This window comes from Falco cherrug, chromosome 7 (assembly GCF_023634085.1).
Source record: "Falco cherrug isolate bFalChe1 chromosome 7, bFalChe1.pri, whole genome shotgun sequence".
In the NCBI taxonomy this organism is placed as follows: Eukaryota; Metazoa; Chordata; class Aves; order Falconiformes; family Falconidae; genus Falco; species Falco cherrug.
In genome coordinates this window covers 14,920,891-14,936,729 of record NC_073703.1, presented here as the reverse complement: position 1 = coordinate 14,936,729, position 15,839 = coordinate 14,920,891, and the positions used below count along the sequence as shown (strand labels likewise).

General features: G+C 39.2%; 2 protein-coding genes across 3 annotated transcripts in view; one reads left to right on the top strand and one right to left on the bottom strand.

Annotated features, from left to right (window-relative positions):
• The window catches only part of GALK2 (galactokinase 2), a 48,834-nt gene extending 45,816 nt beyond the window's left edge, over nt 1-3,018 (top strand). The window contains exon 10 of the mRNA XM_055716228.1: nt 2,541-3,018. Within this exon, the coding sequence (XP_055572203.1) occupies nt 2,541-2,745 (205 nt within the window). The 3' untranslated portion in view covers nt 2,746-3,018. The remainder of the gene's footprint in view (nt 1-2,540) is intronic.
• Nucleotides 1-15,839, bottom strand: part of LOC114015106 (uncharacterized) — a 97,120-nt gene that overhangs the window by 7,966 nt on the left and 73,315 nt on the right. The window lies entirely within an intron of this gene.

The following is a 15,839-nucleotide window of genomic DNA, read 5'->3' as shown; positions in this document are numbered from 1 at the left end:
GTCTCACCTATCACTTCCACATACCAAACTATGGGACTTCCCTTTTTATTCTTCCCTCCGCTGCAGTACTCACGTTTTTACTCTCATTTACATGCATACCCTTTTGTCGTAAGCCAATTCTCTTTTTACCCAGTGAGTACTGGAATTGGGTATATAAACTCCTCAAAAAGGCAAATGCCAGAACCTGGGCCCAGAAGCTGAGGGCCTCCGACACTGGACTGCAGATACATTGCCTGTCCTGCGTGCTCCCTCTTTCCCTCTATCCCTTGTCCTCACGGCTGCAGCACAGCCCCGGCGGTGCAGAGGTTTCCCCCGCACCCCGCGTTAAATCAGTGTCTCCCGCTGTGTGGGCGAGTGCTGCATCCGCCAGATTATTGCCTGCTCGTACCCCTCTTCGTAAAGGCAAGTGCACGGCGGAGAGGGGCTGGCTGGGAACCCCACTGCGCCCGAGGAGTCCGGCTTAGGACTCGACTGATTAAGACTTGACACAGACCGTTTCAGCCCTGGTCCAAAGGTCACTTCCTCATGTTTAACCTAGATCCTCCCACGCGCCGCAGCGCCGGCGGATTCGGAACGAGGTGCTCACTTCTGAAGCCGTGTAACACCAGGAACCTCTCGTTTCAGATGTTGCAGCACCACGCATCAAAATGCCAAGTTCCTCAGCATTAAGCCCCAAGTGCCTAATCACATCACCACATTTGAAACCGTTAGCCACAGTATTTTGAAACACAGTGACTTCAGCTCTGGAACAGGCATATTTTCTGTCTACATTATGCTTTATTTCAACTAAGTATTTTAAAATGACTCAGTAAAAATGAGGCATGAGCATGACCACAGAGAATTATGAAATCAGTAAAAGGTTCAGAGCAATTCTGAAGGGATTTCAGTTGCCCACCAAAATAAAAGCCAGACACCATCTGAAATACAAAGTTCTGGCCAAGGTAACAGACCAAGTGAGTGCAGACGGTCCGAGTCCGCCGACTCTGGGAAGTGGATTGGGCCTTACAAAGGCGATGGGAATTTCCCTATTGATTGCAGTTGAGACTGGATTGGATCCTGCTCATTTTAGGAGGTTGCTCCATGGACCAAAAACTATAAAAATGAGCGGCTTACAGGAACACTGAGTAAAATAGAACACCAACAGGAAATAAAGAATGAACATAAAATCGAGTCAATATGAAGGGTGGCACCACACAGACAACACTGAAGAAAGTGTTTCTGCTCAAGAAGAGATGTAAGCATGTTTAGAATCAAACACATATGTAAGTACTTGCTTGAAATATGACCTAAACCTCTCCTAACCCAGCAGTATACCAGATTCATTTCACATAAAATGCACATATGAAAAATTACCACAGCCTACTCGGAATGAGCTGTCATTTTCCAAGGTTATTCACATGATGCTGTCTCTCCCTCCAACACATTCTAGGACTGGTAAATCTCCCCATGCCTGGCTACGGCTATTGGAAACGTAGCAAAAGTATTTGTTTGCAGATCAGATTAGATCTCTCATGAGAATAGGATTTCAAATCAGTTTTCTAAACGATCCCGTTCTGACTAGGTTAGAAAAGCCCCAAAGAAACCTATTACGTGGTATTTTCCTACTTTGAATCTAAGTAAAGATCAGGAACACAGGTAAGCAAACTGGTGAAAATAATTACACTAAAGCCTAATGAGGTGGTGTCTGAATCTTCCAGAGCAATGGCATGGGATTTGCTGTAGGACATTTCTAGCAGGCCAGTGTCTTGAGGCTGGGAACGGTTTATATTTTGGATGTCATTTATTTGTCATTGTTCTTTCTTTTCACCCTCTTCATTAAGAGCATTTTTTTCTTCTGGGACTAAATTCCTGTTTCACCTCTACTGCTGTAAATCTGCTAAGTTCATGAGGTTCCTCTAAAGAGAGATACCCAGCTCTGTCTGCTCAGCATAAAGGACGTCCGAGTGCAGCAGTGACTCCGTATGACTTCTGAAGAGCTTCTGAACTCTCCTTTTCTTGACTGGCATGCTCAGCAGTCCTGCAGAAGCCTGTGAATCTTCAGCATGTTTCAGATCTGTCCTGGAAGAATAGAGCTATTTGTCTTTGCCACATTAGAAAATGGCTTGCATGCCTACATCCTGTGCAATTAGTTTATGAACCCTCTTTTGTTATTTTTGTCATGTATTTCTGTTTTCACTTCTGATGTCTTATGAATGTTGCTAACACAATTCCTTTCTTCTCCTGCTTTCTTCTTCTCAGCTGCACTGTGATACTTAAAACAGCTGATGCTGAAGCATTACAAAAAAGGGTGACTGACTTTTGGAATTGACAGAAATAACTATATTGCAGTTTAAAGCCTCAGCACTTTTTTTTTTTTTTTGTCCAAATGGTAACTGCAAATTGCTGTAATGTCACATACAACCAAGTGAACTACAGAAAAATCAAATGACATATGTGTTTTGAGTAAATTATTCGCTAGTTCTCTGCGGGAATTTTATATATGATAAATTACCCCTTTTGGGTTTATTTTACATTTTTTTTTTTCTGTTATTTTGTTTTAGGCAGTTTGGGGCCATCGGGTCACGTCTGACTGGAGCTGGATGGGGTGGCTGTACTGTGTCAATGGTGCCTACTGACAAGCTGAACACTTTTCTCAAAAATGTAAAAAAAGCCTATTACCAAACTGATGTCCAAAGGTCAGCGTTGGAGAATAGTCTGTTTGCTACCAAACCTGGAAGAGGAGCTTTGGTTTTTGTTGAGGCCTAAAGAACGTAAAAATTGTAAAGAAACTATGTAGGGCATTCGGAACTGGCAGTACTTCCCATGCCACAGTAAATGAATGGCTTTTCTGTTTTTTATTGTAATGAGCAGTTGCCATTATCAAAATATATTTCTAAAGAAGCAATTAAAAGAAAACTCTTTGATTATAAAGTCTTTTTTTCCCATACTAAATATGTCTTTCAGTATAAATGCTGATTTACAAAAACCTATTGATGAGGAAAAATGAAATTGAAATAAAGATGATTCTTTGTTACCGTGGATCTCTCTTGTTTTCCATTTACTGTCATAAAAGTAAGACCAGGTGGAGCAGTGAGCTGGTCCATCGTAGGGTCGGAACCCTGCAATGTTTGCAGGGCTCTTCTGTGCTTAGTCTCTTTGGGTGCTGGATATTCTTTTGTTCAGTGTCCTGTAACTATGGAAGATTAAACCAAAGCATTCAAAAAAATGGGAAGGACCTGGCTAAACATTAAAAATGTTATACTCTTCCTCAAACAGGATTATTACTGTTGTAATTAGTGATAATATTGGAGGGGCACCTGCAAGCCAAAGTCAAACATTAGGAATACATTATGTGAAGCAGGAAAGCTTTCCTTCTAGCTATGTTTCTTACGTACCTTTGTGCAAGGGTGACTTGTTAGGAAAGTTTCAACAAAACGTAATGCTCTCCAGAGCTGTACAATACAACATACTCCCCTAAGTGAATGAACAAATAACGAAGCAAAATTTGATTTTGAGTAAGGCAGACACCATATTCTAGTTATTGAATCCTAGCTGTGATTCCACAAGGTAGAACACTGGCATTTTTATGCAAAACTATTAGAAAGGATGAAATATAATCCATTGACCATGTAAAAAAGCCATTCAAATCTATAAGGAATAATAAAGGAGACAATTCACTCAGTTGTACAAAGCAAAAGTCAATAGGTAAGACCAATCATTGATCTTTGACATGTCATTGACACATTCTTGACAAACTGCTGTCTCTCTCCCACTTACAACCTTGAGCGTCAGGAGTGTAACTGTGCTGAGCTTCAAGTACAGGATCCATCACCCATGACCTGGCTGTCCAGTAGGAGAAATGGCTGTGAGTGCAGAACGGTGGCTGTACACCCGGATACCCCAGAGATGTCCTAACCCTGCTTCCAAGCGGGAAATCCGGCTCCTGTGCCCTCACTCTCACAGCAAACAAACTGCCACTTCTCCGATACCTACAGCGAAAACCGAAAGAGAAGCATTGCTAGTGTCATAACCCTTGCAGCCATAAAAGACACAGCAAGATTTGTCCCTGTGCGCATTTTTGTGATGCTAAGCAAAAGTTAACATCCAGAAGTCTGCATCAAATTAGAGATCTCTCGGAAGAGAACCTCTGTACATTACCCTTGCTAATTCAGGCCAAAAAGAAATTCTTAGAGGCTACTAATTCTGTGAGAGGACTCTGCCAAATCTGAACACAGCAGATGAACAACAGCCAACGCAAATTGCCAGATCTTTTCAGGAACCTCAGAGGGGAAATACAACGGTAATACTATCACTAGAAAAGATTTCTGTTTTCTGACAACCAGGAAAAGTGGAACAGAGAGTGCTGTAGATCAAGTAACTCAGGTACTCGAAAGGAAAAGGATGGGGTCTGGGCATGATGGGGGGAGATGAAAAGACAGAATTTGGGGGGAGGACAGTTAAAAGGATGCATTTGAGAAGGGGAAGGCAAGGGATAAGGGAGAGAAGAACAAGAGGCAAAAATAAAGGTTTAATCTCAAAATACTATTACTATCTACTATATTCAAATATAAAATGTTCACCATTACCATTTCTACTGTACAGTAGATGTGCTGTACATTCACCTAAACCTGTAACCAGGGCTCCAAAACCCCAACAATAGCTAAATATCTTCAAGGAACTCCAAGACAACCCTAGAAATTTTAAAGAAAATAATGTCACAGCTTTGTCATCAACTGCTTTATTAAAATCCTGCATTCAATTCAGCGAGTTCCTGTTTATTATCCTGTCGTAAAAAGGGAGTACGACACAGTACATACCGATCCTTTCACTAATGTGTGTGCACAGACTTTAGTTCAGCTGGATTCATGGAAGTGCTAATCAGTGTATGAGCAGAGTAAAGATATATTAGGAGATTTTTTTCCTTCTTAAGTTGAGCATGACACACAAAGTCATGGAAACTTCCCAAAAAAAGGCAGGCTGCAGTACATTTCAAAATTTTTCTGTCAATGAATCTTATAAATTATATTCTCATAAACAAAGAAAAGGAAAACAAAAAACTGGCACAGCATAAAAGAATAAAACCGAACGTTCTAAACTTCTGACTAATTTCTTTCCTTTTTTATTGCTTCAACGTCTTTCATACTTTTGCTGAAATCTGCAAATAAAATTGGGACATAACTTTAATTGAAAGACCTACAGTATTCAAACTATATACATAAAAATGGCACTTGGGAGTTTTTAGTTACTGACTAACAATAGGAAGTAAATGTTTCTTTTTAAACAAAAAAAAATAATTAATTAATCTGTGCTTGGGGGGTTTTTTTGTTTGCTTTTTAAACCTTTGAAGACATTTTTCTACATAATGGTAGCCCCTTCCCCCAATAACTGGAGCATGAGAATGATACACCAACGATGGGTAAGGTAAGCAGCAAGGATATTAGTCGTATTTCTTAACAAAAAAGCAAGATTTTGGTTTGGATGAAAATTTCTGTCTATAAAGCAGCAACCCCTAAGCAAGTCTTTCCAGATCTGTATTTTTAATAGCTTTTTCTGACTTCTAAAAGTCTCCTGTAGCTAAAATGATATTAATCAGTATATAGAATCATAGAATCATTTAGGCTGGATTTCCAGCAGACACCTGGTAAACTGAAGTCCCCCGTGAGAACAAGGGCTAGTGACTGTGAGACTTCCCCCAGCCTCTAATAGACTGTTTCATCTGCCTCTTCATCCCGGTTGGGTGGTCTGTAACAGACTGCCACCAAGGCACCTGCCTCGCTGGCCTTCCCCCTGCTTCTCACACATAAACACTCAACCTTGTTGTCACCATCGTTGAGCTCTAGACAATCAAACCAGCCCCCAACACGCAGGGCTACCCCACCGCCTCTGCCTTCTGAAGGGTTCATGGCCATCCACTGCACAGACACACGCATTTATACACACACTTGGAAAACTAACAAAATTAAATGTCAGAATATACGCAGAGGTGATGCATCCTGTCACCACAAGCTATGATTAGCAGTGGAGTGTGATTTTAACTTATTATAATGCCTGACTAAGTCATTCAGTCATGAGTTTTATCTTACTGTGCAGTAAATGGGTTCTAAACCTTTCCAAAAAGGATTTGGAATGGAGACGCTGTAGATGTCAAAGTGCAGCAACATTGCCTGGGGCCATATTAATACTCTGTATTACCTTAATCCCACTGACGTGTATGTCTTCATCACTGTATTTGCTGTGTATCTTGTGCGTAGGAAAATGCTCGCGCTCTGAAACAGAACGAGAGCGATTTCACCATGCTCTTGACAGGAGGGGATGATGGCTGTGTATTGGGCGTTTGCTCTCTCGGACACAGCGCACACACACACAGAGCAACCTAAAATATAGTAATTACTGAACAACTTGGGGAATATTGGTTTCTGGTTAATATGACCTGAACACCAACTTTTACTGTACTAACTGCTATGTTACTCAGTATAATCCTTCTGAAATTCCCAAGTCCATGAGTGTCTAATAACATCTTGATACGCTGGAGCAACTGCTGTACTATGGTTACAGTCAAGTGAAAGATTTGGATTTTCAGCTAACTACAAAGTTTATTTCTGTACTAAATCCCAATCAGATACAGTTAAACAAAGATACACCCAGAACAACATTGGTAAGAAGTATCTTGTTCTAAAAAAAAGATACTTTGCTAGTGGTAGCTGTTATGGGCAGGACTGAAGCAGCGCTTTCTAATTCTTATCATCATATGGTTGGTTCATCAAGAAAAATGAACCATATAATACTGCAAAGTAACAACAGCATAAAAGTAAGAAAACACCATGAAACCTGTGATATTAAATTGTATTTTAAATGCTGATTTTGAGATGGAAAGCTAGGTATTGATAGGAACCTAGCTCACACAATGAGAAGTATGTACAATGGGGAATGTAAAATGGTAACTGAAAATTGCTCCCTGCGATACAGCCTCGTTTGACAGATTTTCCCCAGCGCACACACAGGACTGCCAGAGAAAGCACTGCCAAGCACCGGTGCTATCACATCTGTCCTACCTCAGCTCTTCAGTTTAGCCAGCTTTTTCATTGAACCAGAATCACTATCCCAAAAAAGAGAGACAAAAGATTAACGCTGTTCTTGATCTTATCTCTTGTGCTCTGCCCTCTGCTTTTGGACTTGTGTCAAAAGTAATTAACTGTGAGATTCTGCAAGATACCACATCACAGTCTCTGGTAACAGCACTGTGTCCGCTAGGAGACAGAATCCGCCCTGGTGCTGGCGGTGGGTAGTACCTGCCCTCCTCACTCTCGCATCCTTCCGCAGGACTGCAATACTCAGTCCAACCAGGGCAGTACGACCAAGCTGTAATTGATATATTGGGAATTGCTGTTTCCTGGGAAGATAATTATTATTTTTTCCCCCTCTCTCAGGTCAGCTGCAATTGTTTTACCAATAAAAACTGTAGATGAACATTTTCTGGAAGCCCCAAAGACTCTGCAGATTTGATCACCAAGTTCAGCAGAATGTGGATTTACCCCAGCTCATGCTCCCTCGTAAACAGTTCACTCATAGTGAGAGTCTGCACATAAAACTGATGTGCCCCAAAATCTCACGTGTAATTAATGCACTCATGCCAAATTCATCATATGCCTAAGCCTCAGTAATGGAAAATCTGCAGAGGAGTAAAAAACGTGGAAGCTAATCAGAGGAGAAGACACTAAAGAACTTGCAGAATTAACTGACCAGTAAAATGTTTGAGATTGATTCCCAATAGCAGTGGTTCCTGCAGAAGCAACAAATTGGATGAGGATTTATACAAAAACATTTGGTATATTTATTGAATTTTAAGTTTAATGCATTTTGAGAATTGCTATTGTCTCCTAAGCACTACTTCATTGGCCAAAACTACACATTAATATTAAAAGGGAAAAAAAAATAATCCTCTCCCCACAAAAGCATGCCTTTCTGCACTTGGCACATGAGGCTCAAATAACTCAATAAAGATTAGATGTACTTTAAACTGAAACACACTAGTGCCCAAGCAGCTGTCTTCTTTCCAGCCAAGCTGTACATGATTTGGGGTGGGAATAAAAATATGTTCTATTAGCCAATGATCAAGCCAGATGTACGGGGTTTGTTTTTTTAAATCCAAATTAATTTTTCAAGGGACACTAAAGCAGGTTTGGTGCAACTCTTACAGCAGTTCCTGAGTATTATTATTAAAGGCCTTATTTTTTGCCAAATTTCATATAATGGACAGCTTTATTCACGTTGTTCTACATTTTCTGGTTTCTTATCTGTCCCTTGTGACAAATGCATATGTTTATTTTTGTTGGCTAAACTGCTCTGACTTTGAGCTGGATTCTGTAGTTGTGTTTCTATTGATCAATTATCAACAGAATTAAATTCTTCTGATTAGATGCTGAAGAGTTTTCTACTGGCTTTCTCCCAGCAAACATCCTTTTGTAACTGTCTCCTTCCTGCCCAGGCTGCTGCCTGGAGAAGATGAGCCGACCCTACTCTTGGGGAAGAATTCAGTGAGTTGCTTTTAAGCAGCAATAGCAGCTGCATCAACAATAATTTTTTTATGAAGGTCTGAACCTAATTTTATATTAGAAACATAAAGCTCCAACTTTCATAGATGAGTTAAGAAGTCTAACAGAAAACAGGAGCTAAAAATCAGAACCAAAGGAGTCTAGCAAGGATTTGCAGAACTTCTGCCAGATTAAGTTAAAGCTCCACAGCTGAATCATAATCAGAGCTGAATACTAACTATGAATGGAAAGATTTGGGGATACAGGGTTAAAGATCAAGAAAAAAGTACCTATCATGCTGGTTTTAATGGTAGTTATGGTCAGGCCTTGACCCCAAGAATATATCCCGTTAAATTCCTGTGCAATTCTTTCTACAGCCAATACAACTCTATCAGCAGCAGAACAGATAAGCTTTCAAAAGCCTTGATGATTTTTTCTGGGATAGTTTTTTTTCCCCCCTTCTCTTTTCAGAAGACCATTTGAGAGAGCAAGGGGAGGCCTGGGCAGCTTTTGTTTCTGAAGATCTATAACCTGATGATGGCCAGTGGGGAGAGAGGGGGGCACTGTTGGAAATAATTTTCAAGACTTCCTCAAGAGGGAATAGGATGGCTGGTGTAAGCTGCTTCAAGAGACGGACTTAGAGACCTCTCACTATTGTTGTTGAAAAACTCCCAAATTTATTGTCTTGTCTGAAATTCGTAAAATACTTCACTTTCTTGATTATGAGATTCTAGGGTTTTGCCTTCACAAGGCTGATTTTTGGTAAATCAAATTAAACTGTTAAATGAATAAAGTTTTACCGATGGAAAAATTCTAACGATTTGTGGGATTTCTTAGTGTTATACTAAACTAGCAGCCTCTTGCACACAACCGGCTTTTGGTGACCTTCTTTCTCCCCGACTTAGTTGTGCTCATTCAGCAAGAAAAATCTGGTCAGATCCTCTGAAAGTGAGGGCATAACGATGCCAAGAAGCGCACACCAACTGCTGTAGCCCACTGGCGTTCAGGGCACCGAGATGGTGGTACACATTTTTTACTTCTGTCTATCACTAAGAAAATGGCAGTGACTTTGTAAGTTCTTCCAAGCCAGCCTAAGGGGTTGAGTTAACAGAGTCTGAATCTCAACGATCTGCTTTAGCTCCACTAATGAGATTTATTTTATTTCTATGTAGGTGGTCTCTTTATTTCTTAAATGCAATTAGCATACAGTTGGTGCCTGATGGTTTTATTTATTTTTGAAAGTGCCGACTACTGGACTTGCTTTCATAGTTCTAGAGTTTCCAGAATTTACTTTTGTGCTCCACAAGCCTATTTTCAGGAAATATTTTGTAAGAGGGATGATATTTTGAACTCTACTTTTATGGCTGCAAAGGCTTCTCCCCTATTACTTCCTTTGTCTGTTCATTAGTGGCCATCTTTAATTCCTAGATGTGTTTTGGGGAGAGAAGTTAGCCCCCTTTGAAATACATACCATTAAAACAAAACATTAAAATACTTCCAGTCTTTACACAAAGTTATGTGGGGTTTTTTTGAGATTCTATGGGGTGTAGTGTTCTGAGTGGTACACTGAAATTTTACATATTTGTCCACTTTTAGGTTTTCTCTAGGACACTGCCTGACACGTTCATTAGCTGCCTTTTGCTCACAACAAATGTGTGAAAACCCATCTGTCTTGCTCTGTTTTAGCTGCAAAGTGAACAGAAGGTTTTAGGCTTTTAATCAAACTATGAACAATTTCGACATGCTGGTTTTTTCAGGACGACATAGATGAGTGCTATGTAGTGTTTCCAACTTGTTTTATTACAGTTTGCTTTCTGTGATTCATCAATTTATAATTCATACTCTCAAAAAAGAAAATGGAACATTTTTGAAAATCAACATCATGCATATTGCAAATTACAATAAACATGTCAGCAAAAGTGGATATACTAACATTTTATGGTGGCTAATTTGCTAATTTATTCTTTTTATATAAATAGACAAATTACAACGACCCATTGTGGTCACATTAAAGGGAGAATGGTGTGGAAATTTCTGTTCTCAATAAACCCATAAAGAAGTGGACACAACTTATTTTTAGACAGAATTCTGCTCATAATGTGAACAGTCACCTAAAATCTGCTGAGAAAAACATAATCAGTTTCACAAGAAGTCTAAAATTTTCTTTTTATCCCATTAGTCAGCCTAATAACAAGCCTTACAATTTTTTCCTTGTAAAGTTCATAAAAACAATATGACAAATATAAAAATACCACACTGAAAGTTGAAAAAAAAAAAGGGAGGGGGGGGATGGGGGGAAGTTTTCCACTCTTCTATATAATGTTGCAAAATCTGCTGAAGCCGGTGAAATTGAATTAGTGTAACACAGAATCTGACACCTAAATACACTTATAAGAATTGCCCCGTTGTGACAAAAGCTGCTGAGATTTGACAGCATTCTTTATAAGCAAGCTGTCTTCCCCGTGACGAATACTGTACACTGAAAAGCAGTGGCAAACTTTTTTCTGGTGTTGTGTGCAAACACTTCAAAATACAAAAGATCAAAATTCTAAGAATTCCCAACAGAAAATGTTTCCGGGGAAGTCAAGCAAGTCTTCATTAAATCCTCCAAACCCAGTCTAGTTAGAACAATTTCACGTATGTCAGAAAGAATTAATTAGGAAATCTTTGCTTCTGAAACCCCGTTAAGATATAAACACAAAAGGCTCTGAAGAACTGCACTACAGAACAGATAAATCCTTCCTACATTCATAAAGATACATGCCAGACAGAAATACGTCCAAATTCAGAAAATACTCTAAACTTCCTTGAGATTTATAGGTGTTGGGATCCAAAGAGTATAGTTCAGGGCCATAATAGAACCAAGTCAATATATAAAGCTAAAATCCAGATACGATAGGAGTTTCATTACATTTTGTGAGGTTAGATTTATGTTTCTCATTCAGCCTTACGCCCCCAAAATCTAACAGAAATAAAGTAACAAAGCTGAAACGCAGTCTTACTTAAGACACTTTAAATCATAAGTTAGGTTAAAGGATAACAAGATGAAGGACCAATCAAATCTTTTTTCTTTATTTCTAAGTTTCTCTCTTTTAGGCAAACCACTTGCTGAGATTGTCTGCATTACTGTGGTCTGTCTCAGTCTAGAAAAGAGAAAACTGTCCCAGCTATTGTGGATCATAGCAGAAAAAGGAAATAAAATAAATGAGTGAGACTTCAGTACTGCATTCTTCTCCTCCCTGTCCCAGCTGGTTTAAACCATCTTGGGCAAAAGTTTTGAAGAAAGGTTTTCAAACACAATACAGGTTGGGAGTCTAAAAGGGTATAGTTGTTTCTAAACTTCAGGATAATTAGTCCTGCAAGTCAAAGAATATGACACAGCATTATCTGTTTCATGTGTCTTGAAGATAGTAGGAGACCAAAGGACTTGGTCCACCAAGGTCCAAAAAGCATATGCTTGTATTCTGCATCTGAACTGATAATATCCTTTATTGACATTTGTCAATTTGACATCTATTTGACATTTATTGACAAATGTCAATAAAGGATATTATCAAACAAACTGTCTGAAAATAATAACAGAACAGACTAGGAACTTCTACATACATATTAAAAAAAATATTTATGGAGAGAATCTTTTTTTAAACTAAGACTTTTTTCACCAAAACAAAGTACTGTACTACATAATGGTGATATCAATATAAGGAGGGATGAGAATTTCTGACAAAGACTGATGGCAATGACCTAATGTTTTGGGAGACCATTCTCCACTTCAAGCAGGAAAACTGCAGACTACAGTAGGGATAAGACCAAGTCCTTGGCATGGAATATAAATACCTGCAAGCAAGCTCGAGTAATTTTAAAATCAATGTAGTGTTTTATGCACAGTCATTTTAAAAATAATCAAGGTGTGTGATGAAGTTTTATCAAGAAAGAACCTAGTGAATCCCATTTTAAACTGTAGTTTACTACAATCACATTCTTACCTTAATCTGATTAATTCTTATATAAGGCTAAAGCATTTTCCTTTTGTGAACATTGAAAGTGGTAAAATACGGTAGGAAGGAGAGTTAAAAAAAAAATAAATCATATAAATCTTGTAAAACCAACCCCGCACAAATACAGGTTATAAAAGGAAAAGTCCAGCTTAAATGCAGCACTACTCAAATCCACTGTCAATATAATCTACACAAAGTTAAAGATTACATGTATGTCTGAATTTGTGTACTTTTGTAAAAAAAGAACCCAAACACCACCTAAAATCCCTCAAACTGCAGATCAGTAGAGAAAAATCCCCTTGTTTTACAGCTTATTTTCTCCAGTTACATGTATTGTTGTTTTCTCTTCATAATCTTCTATATTCTGGTACTGCCACTATGTTGGTAACTTTGCTCTGTAGAGCATTTTAGTAGCACAGTTCATAAATATGAACTGAAACATGGCTTTTGTTAGCGAGCTACCTATAGTATGCTCCTTTTAATGTCAGAAGTATGTAAAGCAAACCTCAAGATTTTGAATTCCTTTAGCGTATCACTTCTACATTCACAATCTTCACTTATTTCTTCACCTGCCATATATTTCCTATCTTCAAGCAGATCTCTGCAAATTGTATCCTCTGCTAACAAAAATGTAAAGATCATACAAGTTTCACTTTCTGGCAATACAAAAAAATTGCTGTCTTCCTGTTTTTCTGACATCCCTTCTCATCATGTAGCATCTTCTTGATACTGTAGGATACACATCACACTTTCAGTGAAATGTTAATAAACCAGATCTCCCCTTACTACATTTTCCACATTTTTTTCCCAGACAAATTGCTACGCAAAGAGATTTCACTACAGATGAATCAGTTCATGAAAAATGGTGCCAAGAAGGTTATTTAATCCACTTTCTGTGCCTTAAAAGATTAAAGTACATTATTGGGAATGTAAAGATTTGTTGATTCATTGGAAACTAGACAACATCTTACTAACACTAGCAATAAACCACAAGTCCTTAGCTCTGCTTGTCTTGGATGTTTTAAGACTACTATTACTAATCCTATATTCCTAGAGTGGTAGGAAGTAGAGAGTAAATACCCGGTTCCACAAGACTGACGTCTTTCTGCCCACCTGTCCCCACCCTGCCTGCCTACTGAAGCGAACAAAATAAGGCCCTAAAACGCGGGTATGTGCCTATTCAACTTTTTGCCATTTGAATGGGGCACATGCTGATGGGATTTCGCCTGTGCACCACACAGAAACGTTACACTTTATGCAGCACACACATGTTGTCCAAGTGCAAGCCTTACGTTCAACAAAGCTCCCCCTGTAATTTTTTGTTACAGTAGCAGATGAGTAAAACCATTAGTGGACAAATGGAGCACATAAGCATGACATGCTGAATTTTTTAGAGACATCTCTGGTACCCTGATGTCCATTCAGAAAAGCTAGTATAGAAAGCTGCTCACTTCTCGAAGGTCTTGGAACAAACAAGCAAAAGTTCTAACTTGCAGTTTTACAGTAAGTTGTCAGGCATCCATGAAGACAAAGCCAGATCTTAACTGGGCAAGTACATCTTAGCCACAGGTTGTAAAGTAGACACAGATGTACAAAACTATCAAGACAGGAAAACAAAAGTTTGGAAGAACAGTGAGAAGAGCTTTACATTTTTGCATAACAGGAAATCCACTGAACAAAAAGGAATTACAAATAACCACTAACATGCCTCATTTGCCTTAAAGAAATACAAAAGCTCCTAAAATGAGAAATAACATCATCGAATAAGAACCACAAAGTGAAGAATTTTATTTCAATAAAAGTCTTTGAACACTGCAGCTCAGCGCACAGAGAAGATGATGGAGTTGAAGACAAAGAACTGCTAAAATAGAACTGAAATGAAAGCCAAGATGAAATAACCTACTCAAGTTCTGATGCTGGCAGACAAACACCATTCAGAAAAAGTTTTCCGGCAACAACAATTAACCCATAGGGCTTCAAAACACTTCATATATTCACAAGAAGAATACGTGTGAGAATAACATTCCAGACTGCTGAAAATTAGCAAAAGGGGGAAAGAGGTATCAAGCACTTCCAGGTCAGTCAATCTGAATTCTTAGAAAGATGTTAGAATACATGTGGGAAGAAAGGTTGCTTAACACTGAGATATGCTGGTTTGGGGGCAAACATCTCCAGGAGCCTGCATCTCATGAGCTTTCTTTTTGCACACAGATTGTGTAGTCATCCACCTTTTTCCAAGCCCTGCTATATGCACAGTCATAGGAATCTCAGCTCTTCACGGTTTCAGAAGCATTTAGGAGAGACTGGTAGAAAAAGAAAGATCCGTGACAGTGACATATATAAAATCCATAGTTACTGGAAAGTAACTCTTCCCTTTTCTCACTTGCCCTTTTTACACTGTAACTGAGGAGACAGTACTCCCCTCCAGAAGCTCAATAATAATTTCAAAGTCTGTCCAAGAGTTCTCTTAGCAAAGCAGTGATTCAAGGAATGAGAATGAGGCATTGTATTTGAGCACAGAGCTTCAGGAAAGCATAATGCAGCTCCACATAGCTGTACTGCAGAGATGTGAAGTGGAGAAATTCTTCGGCCACATCCTTGTTGCAGTAAACTCTTCCTGGAGCAGGTCTAATCACCAACGAAGAAAATAATTTTGATTGCCTCACAGCAATTCTTCCCTTGGCCCGCCATTTAAGTGGTCACTGCCTCTGCAGAGATGTGTGTGGTCACATCTATTGAAAAGACTTGTTTTACAGACATAGCTCAGGACATGCTGACACCAATGAACATAGAAACACTTTAGTCCCAAGATGTGAACTTAAGAAAGAAAATGGATAAAGTAACGCCCTGACTCAAACTGAATTATAATCTAACCTTCCTCACAATGTGGTGTTCAGACACATGCTATCTGGGAATAACTTATGTGTGCTGTACGACAGTCTACCACTGTATGCAGAAGTGACAGGCATGAAAAAATACTGCTATGGAAAGGTGCAGCAGCAGGCAGGTGGACAAGGGCCTGGAAAGGCTGATAAACAGAAATAACAAATTTAGATGTCACTGGTGCAGGGTACGTCTGAGGAGGAAACACCCTCACACCAGGAACAGAGAAGATGGAGAGCTCCCCTGATGGGTTACTGAGGGCAGAAGTTGTGCTGCTTATTAAAACCAGAAGTGATCTCAAATCCCTGCAGTGCCGTCCTGCTGTGCAGTAGGGTTCTCCCTGGAAAAAAGAAACTGGGCAGAGTGGAAGAGGATTGGTAACCAACAAGACGAGGCTAAAGAAAAGCTACTGTCGTCAAAAATGGTGCCAGATGATCGGAAAGGAGGA